The sequence below is a fragment of the Cicer arietinum genome, chromosome 5 (genome assembly GCF_000331145.2).
Source record: "Cicer arietinum cultivar CDC Frontier isolate Library 1 chromosome 5, Cicar.CDCFrontier_v2.0, whole genome shotgun sequence".
NCBI classification, from domain to species: domain Eukaryota; kingdom Viridiplantae; phylum Streptophyta; class Magnoliopsida; order Fabales; family Fabaceae; genus Cicer; species Cicer arietinum.
Window position 1 is genome coordinate 59,463,537 of NC_021164.2, and position 10,146 is coordinate 59,473,682.

The 10,146-nt window shown below is 31.3% G+C and overlaps 2 protein-coding genes across 2 annotated transcripts in view; both read left to right on the forward strand.

Moving 5' to 3' along the window:
* The first annotated feature begins 215 nt into the window (after positions 1 to 215).
* Positions 216 to 9,740, forward strand: LOC101511670 (PKS-NRPS hybrid synthetase cheA-like). Its single transcript, XM_004500469.4, has 3 exons — positions 216 to 469; positions 1,672 to 2,902; positions 3,018 to 9,740. Exons 2-3 carry the CDS (start codon positions 1,674 to 1,676, stop codon positions 4,348 to 4,350), a joined length of 2,562 nt encoding a protein of 853 aa, XP_004500526.1. The 5' UTR covers positions 216 to 469; positions 1,672 to 1,673; the 3' UTR covers positions 4,351 to 9,740.
* The window catches only part of LOC101511991 (protein RETICULATA-RELATED 5, chloroplastic), a 7,099-nt gene continuing 6,609 nt past the window's right edge, over positions 9,657 to 10,146 (forward strand). The window contains exon 1 of the mRNA XM_073368239.1: positions 9,657 to 10,144. Coding sequence (XP_073224340.1) covers positions 9,657 to 10,144 — 488 coding nt within the window. The remainder of the gene's footprint in view (positions 10,145 to 10,146) is intronic.

Here is a 10,146-nt window from a genome sequence, read left to right on the forward strand (position 1 = left end):
AGACACTTAGTTACTTGGAGGATAAGGTACCCAAGAGTGCACCGATATAGTATTTTTTTAAATCGCAGATACAGAAGTACAGTGACGAATACTATATTACCTACTCAAACTCTATCCACTGCCAGCTTGCAATTTTAGAAAATTTTAAATTTAATCCTTCTTTAAAGATAATGAAATGGCATAATTTTGATGATATGGCACCATTGAATAGACGGTGACATGTAAATTTTTTTGTCGAGTATGTATTTCTCATTAATAAAAAGTAATAAAAATTGAAAACTATTATTTCAATAAAAAAATTATATTATTTAGAAAAATTGCAGAAAGGAATTTAGGGTTCTCTGAGAAAGGGACTGAGAAGACATTCACGAAGGTGTCGTTTTCCTTCAACCACCAACATCATCAATTTCAGCATCGTCGTCGATTCTTCGAGAAGCTACAAGGTGTTTCACAACGGAGACTAAACCAAGTGAGTTTTGTCCATTTTTACCGCTTCTTATGTCTATTGAAGAGTTTGTTACGAGTAAATCTTCTTCTAATATTCCTCTGTGATTCTTTCAATACAAGCTTATTTTGTTCTTGTGAAACAAATTAAAAGAAATTAAGAAAGAAAGGATAAAGGTTGTTAGATCTGTGGAGAAAAGTAGTTGATGGTAGTGCTTTGTTGATTTGGAGTTGATATAAAATACGAGCAATGGTTCGATTTGAGAGAAGACATTTAAGTTCTGGATTTGTGGTTTTTTCTTCGAAGAAGATGAACAATTTTCTTGAATTTATTATTTAAAATAATAGTTTTCTATTTTAATTAAATGTTTTAAATTTTTAATATTAAATAATGTATAGTTAGCAACGTTACCATGTCAACATCTGCTCCTGGTGCCACATCAAAAGCATGCTATTTCATTATTTTTAAATAAAAACATACGAGGACTATATTAATTTTATTTTTAATTGTAAGCATATTTTTTGAGAAAATTCTTTTGGATGGACTAAAATTAAAGTGATTTATATTTATAAGGATTATTTGCATAATTAATTTTTTTTAATAACTTACACGTTTTTGAAAATAAATAAATTAAAAATTTTGTGGTATAAATAAAAGTGGAGAAGAAGGTTGTTGTTGGCTATTTGCAGAAGATTTTAAAGGATTGTTGTAGAGGTGTAAGATAGATTTTTTTTTTTTTTTTTATATACTAAATAGACCGGGAATAATGTGGCTCATTGTTTTGCAAAACATGGTAATAGTCATGATGAGAGGGTGTGTTAGAAGAAGACCTCACTTTCTATTATTAACGAAAGTTAGCTTTTGTATCTCTCCAATTAAATCTATATTCTCTAATTTGTAAAAAATTTAAAATTATCTTTAAAAATTTTATTCACGTGAGTGGTAAAAAAAACTACTTTAAAATCTCACTTTCTTAACCAAATTTTCGGTACGTAACATTTTGCATTCAAATGTCTGGTAGTTACATTTACATTATCTGAAATTTCAAAATTTTGAAATATTTTGTAGTTATATTTTCTTTATCGAAAATTTCAAAATTTTGAAAATTTTAGTAGTTATATTTTCTTTACCAAAAATTTCAAAATTTTGAAATTTCTGATAGTTATTATTCTTAACCGGAAATTTCAAAAATCCAATATGTTATTAATTTTTTTTTTTTGAAATAGGGATGGAAGAAACACAACCAGTATTTATAGATTTAACTGAAGCATTCACAACTGATCAAATTTTTGAGTCACGAGAAGCTGTCGTATCATGGGCAAGAGAGGTCGGCCGACAAAATCGAGTAACAGTTATCATTACTCGATCTGATGTAGATACCGGAAAGAGAGGAAGGAAGTCAAAATTAATTTTTGGTTGTGATAGAGGTGGAAAATATAAGTCAAATAAAAATAACAAAGGTACTTCAACTAAAAGGTGTGATTGTCCGTTTAAACTTAGGTCGAGACCATTGAAAAATGTTGAAGGATGGATTATTAGTTTAATATGTGGACTTCACAACCATGAGTTAGTAGATACTTTTGAGAATAATGCATTTACGAGACGCTTAAAAGAAGAAGATAAGAAACATGTTGACGAGCTGACAAAATATCACGTTGCACCGAGGCACATCTTGTCATCTTTGAGAGATCGAGATACAAATAATGTGGCTAATATCTATCAAATTTACAAGCGACGAAGTACATACATGAAGAATTTGAAAGGACCTATAATTGATATGCAACATTTGTTGAAGTTACTTGAAGTTGAGAAGTATACTTGTTGGAGTAGGACTCATGGAGACTCCAACGTTGTGAAGGACATATTTTGGACACACTCAGATTTCATAACTTTGTTGAACATATTTCCTCTTGTATTGATTATGGATAGTACCTACAAAACCAACAAGTATAGGTTACCATTGTTTGAAATTGTTGGTGTAACTTCAACTGGGTTGACATTTAATGTTGCATTTGCTTATATGGATTCTGAACGTCAAGACAACTTTTGTTGGACATTAGAGAAGTTAAAAGAGTTGTTTGTTTCAAACACTTCATTTCCTCAGGTGATCGTGACTGACAGAAAACTTGTTTTAATGAATGCAATTGAAATTGTATTTCCATCTTCAACAAATTTACTTTGTCAACTTCATATTAACAAAAATGTTGGAGCCAAATGCAAACAATATATATTAAAGAAAGATATGCAAGAACCCATTCTTGAGTTGTGGAGGAAAATTGTTTATTGTTCTGAAGAGAAGGAGTACGAGAAACTTTTGCAAATGTTTGAGCAAACATGTGTCGATAATATTATTTTTTTTGACTACGTCAGAGACACATGGTTGAATCCTTATAAGGAAAGATTTGTTGAAGCATGGACCAATCGAGTATTGCATCTAGGAAATACTACGACTAATAGGTACGTCATTAAAATTTTGCATTTTGTATTATATTTATGCTTAAATAGGATTAAACATGCATGATATAATTTTTATTGAAATAATATCTAATATTTTTGTTTGTTTGAATATTAGGATTAAGTCTGCTCATTGGTCATTGAATAAATTTTTGGAACATAGTAAAGGAGATTTCTGTAAGGCATGGAATGATATGAATGACATGTTGAAGTTCCAAATTATTAAGATCAAAGGTTCATTTGAGATAAGTAAGGGTCGCAAAGAGCATATATACAACAATCCATTCTATGAGAAATTGATTTGGGTTGTATCCAAGAAAACCTTAACTGATATTGTTCATGAATACAATAGAGTTAGCTATGTCGGTAACGACAAAGGTGCGTGTTGTTGTATACTTAGAAACACTCATGGATTACCTTGTGCATGTGAGTTGGCACGATACAAGCTGGAAGGTGTTCCAATCCCATTAGATGTTGTTCATATACATTGGAGGAAATTAACCATGAATACTGATCAAGAGGAAGAAAAGTTGGCAAATGATTCAGAGTTGGACATTACATCGGAGATGAATAAAATTTGGAAAACATGGAAAACACTTAATGTTGCTGGAAGAATGACATTAAAGAGCAAGTTGCATGAAATAGCATATCCAGAGACAATATCAATGTGTGCACCACTGGATAAGATCAAAACAAAATGTGGTGTTAAGAGGAAAAAAGGCAATAGGCTGAAGGAATTTGACGTATATCGCGACCCTTCATACTTTGAGCATGTTGATACTCAAGTCTCCCAGCAAGCATCCAAACAACACTCTCAGCAAGCACCTATGACGAGTCAAGTTAGAAAATATTTTGACGAGTTTCCTCCTTTAATTCATCCATATATTGAAGACATAGTTAATGTTAAAGCAGATGGAAACTGTGGATATCGTGCTATTGCTGCTTTACTTGGTCATAGTGAAGAATACTGGAGCATTGTGCGTCAACAGTTGTATACAGAGATTAAGTCCAAACCTGATTTATATGATGTATTATTCAAGGAACGTTTGCAAGAAGTGACAGACTCTTTACTCGTAACTGAGTTTGAAAACCAAGCTAACGAGAAGTGGATGAGCATTCCTGATATGGGTTACGTGATAGCAACAAAATATAATCTCGTGCTTGTTACTTTGGGAAAAACTTTTTGTTTGACTTTTTTCCCATTGAGGGGTGCACACAATGGAGACATGTCACGTGATCGTGTTATCAGCATTGGTTTTGTTAATGAAAGTCATTGGGTTCAAGTTAAATTGAAATTTGCATGTCCGTTACCTCCACTTGCATGGCATTGGAAGAAGTACCGTAGTGATGAGTCTACATCATGGGCTATAGCTTATACAAGACGTCTACAACATTGGGGTTCATTAGATTTAGAAAATATATCAGATTATATGTCTTTGGCAGATGATTGACATTTTTTATTTATATGTTGTTTTCAAATGTAACAAGATTCATTCAATATATATGTTTTCAATTATAACAAAAATCATTCACATAACTTTAAATCATTTAAATAAATAAGACAATAATAAAGCAAGACAATAAATAAGATAAATCAATAATAAAGCAATAAAGAAACGCATAATAAGTCTAAATAATAAAATAAATCTCAATAAGATACACATAAAGATAAGTTTGAATAAGTCTGAATAAGACACGCATAAAGACAACAAAAATACTACTATAATACTTCTAATAATATCCTCCTCCGGAAATGTGTAAAGCTCTCTCTAATAAGACAGAAATGTGTAAAGCTCTCTCTAATAAGACATGCATCTCAACTTCAGGATCACCCATATGTAAATCTAAACTTTGTTGTATAAGACCACTCATTTCGTGACACCGTGTACACCTAGTATCGGGACCAACATCATGACTAGGATCAACATCATGACTAGGATCAACATCATGACTAAGACCAACATCATGACTAGGACCAACATCAGCATCATAACTAGGACTAGCACCAGCATATGCAACAACGTAAGGGATCATCTGAGGATGAGATATCCTATAGTACCACTGAATGTATCCCTCAACACACTTATGTAGATATGCAGCTGGATGCAATTTAGTACGAAGTGATCGTATAGAGTTCATGTACATACTCCATTCAACATCAATATCACGTACAATGAGCATTAGTGGTGTAAGAGGGATGTGTTGAGTATACCCAAAATGATGTATGCACTTCTCTGGTAAATACAGTACCATCGCGGAACACCAACGAATGGATCCTGTAAACAACGACACAGACTAAAATTGTGTCATAGAGTTCTCATCGTAATTCGGCGTCCAGATAATATCAGCATCCCTCAAAGCATCCAACTTTGCTCTGTAGTACGCAACATTTTCAGATGTTTGTTTTGCAGTCCATCAAACATCTGTGACATTGAAGATATAGACTCATCCATATCTCGTTTACAAATGTTAGGGAAATGCTCATAAATCCATGTCTGTAAATAATTTAAAAAAATACAAATAATTAAATAAGAATATTATCGTAATAATAATATAATAAGTATAACAAATATAATAGTACCTGAAATAGAGATAAATATTCTCCAATCTGCTTCGTTGCAGGCAGTGTACTATCTCTAAGATAGTCATATAAAACAACAAGCGCAGCTGGTCCCCATGCCCATTTACCACAAGTATCAAGGTCTTGAAACAGAAACAAATATTTTGCAAATACAAGGGTAAAACTTTTATCAGCTATAATGGTACACCTTACCAAATGAAGTAGGTATGCCCTCACTACACATTCATATCGCCCTTCACGAAGTTGCTTAAAAAATACAGCTTTCAACCACTCAAAACTATCTGAGGCACCTCTATTGGTCCTAATTTCAGTTACAGCTTCATCATAAGCAACTCTCAATAACTCAACAACAGCAACAATTGCCAAATCTTCATTGACATTTAACGGGAGGTGTGAAAAACTCTTCATAACATGGGATGCTCAAAATACTCATAACATCGTCAAGAGTAATAGTCATTTCACCAAATGGCAGGTGAAATGAGCTAGTCTATGCGTGTCATCTCTCAACAAAAGCAGATATCAGATTACCGTCAATCATGTGCAAACTACATCTTCGTAGATGACATAATCCAGATATAATAATCCAATGATCTATCTGAGCATGTAATATATATCTAATATCAATGAATTTGTCTTTGCTTTTTGCCATTTGAAACAACTTTTAAGGCACGTCTATCTTGTTTAATTAAAAATAACACACAATAATCTAAATACACAATTATTTCATTAAAATCAGCGTTCTAATAACCTAAAATTTGCTTTGTAATAACCTATACTACAACTATATTAAAATACACATATTTTTCTATATTACAATATGTAATAAATTAAATTATTTACTAACTTGTCCATTCCACACATTAATTGCAATATGCTGCTCATAATCCTTAAGGACAGAAAGATCGTAAGGACCTCTAGGAAATATAGGTTTTTCAGGCTGCTGATGATGCTCGTGTTCAAACTGGTGTTGCTGATCATGTTCATCATCAACCGCATGATCTTGCTGGTGCTGTTGATCTTGCTCTTTATCAAACACAGGATTTTGCTTAAACTCATGCGCCTGCATTTCTTCGTTCCTCTTTCTTCTTTTTTCGACTGCAGCTCTCCTATTTTATTGTGTAGGAGGTCGAACTCGAGAATGTTTAACGTCTGTTTTTGCTCATCTGGTCCTCACTAAAAAAATTGTACAAAATTATGTAAAAATAAATAAATAAATAAAATTGTACTAGAAATTTCAATGAAAAATGAAATTTCCGGAAGTACTACCCGGAAAATACCTAACGAATATTTCAAATTTCTGGATGGTACTCCCGGAAATTTCAAAAATGAAATTTTCGGTATTGATTTATAATTACCGGAAATTTCATTCCTCATAAAATTTCCGGTAAGAAAATAAAATTTATAATTATTCACTTTTGTGAAAATTTCAATTGTGGGGGTATGAGTGATTTTTTTGTATTGTTTTATTAAGGATAATTGGGCATTTCAACCAAAAAAAAAAATTAAATTGGAGGTATATGGTTAATTGAGAGATACAAAAGACAACTTTTATTGTTTATTATTTAATAGATTACATTATGAAAAGCCCCTTAAAAATTCATTTATTTTTATCAATTTTTTAATCCTCTTTAGATTAATCAATTCAGTTTGAATTTGTTAACATTGATTATAATGGAAATATAAATATTCATTTAAAATTTTTTGTTTTTATATTTTTTAATTGATCAAGAGATTTAAAAAATTCTTAAATAGTATATTTAGTTAAAGGGGTTTAAGTAGAAGAAGATTGTTAAGTATTTGTGGTTGACTCAAATTTTAAGATAGATAAAAGCAAAATATTTTTTAAAAATTTCTATTTTTTATAAATCAAATACTAAATTATTAAAAGAATTTATTAATTTTCTTCGTAAATCAAATACTACATCATTAAAAAAATTCACTTCTTTTTCCTCCATTAAACGAAACAATCTATAAATTTATATTTTACACATTTACATTGATGAATCCAAAAATATAAAAATAAAATTAAAAAAATTACAAGTTTAATCCAAATAATTCTTTTTTGGATTAGTTTAAATTCAGAAAATAAAAATGAAAGGCGGGGGCATTGAAGAATGTACGTTTGAGAATAGAGAAGAAACTTCCTCTTATTTAACCAATTTGGGCATTTAATTTTAATTTTCTGATTTTTGTTTTTTTATTTTTTATTTTAATAATTCCGTCGACCGTGGGGGCAGGGCATAGCGTTTTGATAGCCTGCGGATATTCTTCCGGCATGCTAATCCGAGTACGGCTGTGCCAATCAAACCCGAGTCACATCTGACTCACATTATATTTATCTCCTAACAAAATTCCAAATATATGGTCATGCTTATTTTACTTGATTGTTCGCACACAAGTATGATCCACAACTACAATTCCAAATGTGTGGCTTTCTGGTGTTTACGTGACAAATGTATGCGGCCATAAAAAATGCCAATATACTGAATATAATAAGGCGATGTACCCACCTAATGCTATATCTTATGTTTACAGCATTTTATAGTCATCTTGAGTTTTTGGTTATGAGCTAATTTTCTAAATGAAATAGGTTTAGATAACGAGGTCATTTTTCACTTAATTCGAAAATAATTTTTTTTAAAAATTCAAAAATATTAAACCAAGTTTTATATCTGTTAAAAAATGAAGTTTTGTAAATATTATTTTTCTTTAATTTCAAACGTTTACCGGTCATCGACCACCACTTCGATTATTATTAATCATTGTTTAAACTATTGTTGTGATTTAGGATCGGCTCAATACTTATTGACGTATAAAAGAAATTCTAAAATAAGGTCTTAAAAAAAATAGTGCAATTTTTAATATTAACAACAAATTTATATAATTTTATTCAAATTTTACTTTTCTTATTTCTGAGATACAATATATTTTAATTAAATATGTTAATGATTTTATTTTTTATTTATTTATAATTGTGAGACATTTTATTTGTTGTATTATTTAAATATTTTTTAAATTTTTTAAAACTAAATATAATGAAAAGTTAATTTCTTTTTGAGATTTAAAACTTTTGTTTTACTAGTTTGACTCTTGAATCGATTATGTTCTGACCTTTGCGTTTGACCTCTTCATTACCGATCTATCCAACAACCACCTTCAAACACTCCTTGTTGGTCACTACTTCGACTTTTATTTGCCACAATTATGACAACTCCAACCTTCATTGGCCACCACTATCAATTGTTGACCACTCTCCGCTACTATAATATTTTATTGCCATAATGATAACCACCTCCGACATTTTAACTATTATTATTATTATTAAAATAAATTATAAATTTATATTATTAATATTATTTTTATATTTTACAATAAAAAAATTGTTTAAAAAATCTTATACTCTTTTAATTTTGTGGATTTCATCGAGGATTCATTAATAAAACTGTTACTATTATCAATTTTATTTTTCAATAATTGGTTGACGATAACTCTGAGTACATTTGCGGATATGTTGAGTTAGAATTGATCTTTTTATATTTTATTTAAGTTAAAATAAAAATTCAAAATAAATTTAAAATCTTACCCAAAAAATGGAATTTAAAATTAATTTTAATTTTTGAAAATTTTAAATATAAACTTTAATCCAACCTAAATGAGTCTTAGATTTCTAACTATTTGGTTGAGAATTTAATTATAGTGGATGTGTATAAAAAAGTATAATGACAACTATGAAGTGAGTTTGAATTGCGATTTCTATTTTTGAACTAACCTGCATTCTTTTTTACAATTTATTTCCACTTAAAAATGCTTTTTCAAGTTGAACTTAGATAATTTAAAATTCGGTTAATGAAAATAATCTTAAGAGAGGAGGTATAATAATATATTATAAAATACAAATGAGTGGGTCACTTATACAAAGTAATTGAAGAATAAGGATAGAAATAACACACAAGGAGATTTTCGCTAGTATTTTGAAAAATATATGTATTTTTATAAATAAAGATGTACTACTGTGTCTTAAGAAAAAATAATCTAAATGAAATAAATATTTTGTTTGTAACTTCTAAGGCTGAAAACCAACCAATTTGTTTGTTTGTTTGTGTCGCTGAAAAAAGAAAAAGAGAGGCGACCAAGTTTACCTGTGTTCATGACAAAGCTCCGTTGAATTGAAGTAAAATGAAGCCCAACACTCAGGCTTCTTTCGCCACTGCACCGCCGCACGTGACTTACTTTCACCGCCCAACTGTTTCACGTGCGGCGCCTTCGAATTCTCATCTTCCAACGCCAAACCATAAATTCCGACAATTTCGGACCGCCAAACGCCGCCGTCTTAGCCTCTCCCTCAACCGCTCCAGTCACATCATCGCGGCTCGGAAGCTCGAACATAACGACGTTAACGATGACGTGAGTGAAACCTCGGTTGAACGCGTGGAACATATAGAATTGTCTCGAGCTCGAAGCAGCCGGCGAGGCGTGCTGGTGGCGCCGTTTCTAGCCGCGGGAGCTTCGTTCTTGCTCTCCGCGGCGGCGACGAGGGCGGCAGATGAGGAGACGCCGACGCCGGCGGACATGACGGCTCCAAAGCCGGAGGAGGTGAAGAAGATAGAGGAGGAAGTGATAACGTCGAGGATTTATGATGCGACGGCGATAGGTGAACCGTTGGCGA

What these genes read in the sequence shown, in the direction of transcription:
- LOC101511670 (XM_004500469.4), top strand. Translation starts at nt 1,674, where the DNA reads ATGGAAGAAACACAACCAGTATTTATAGATTTAACTGAAGCATTCACA. An exon ending in GGAAATACTACGACTAATAG is followed by an intron (nt 2,903 to 3,017) that starts GTACGTCATTAA and finishes TTTGAATATTAG; the next exon opens with GATTAAGTCTGCTCATTGGT.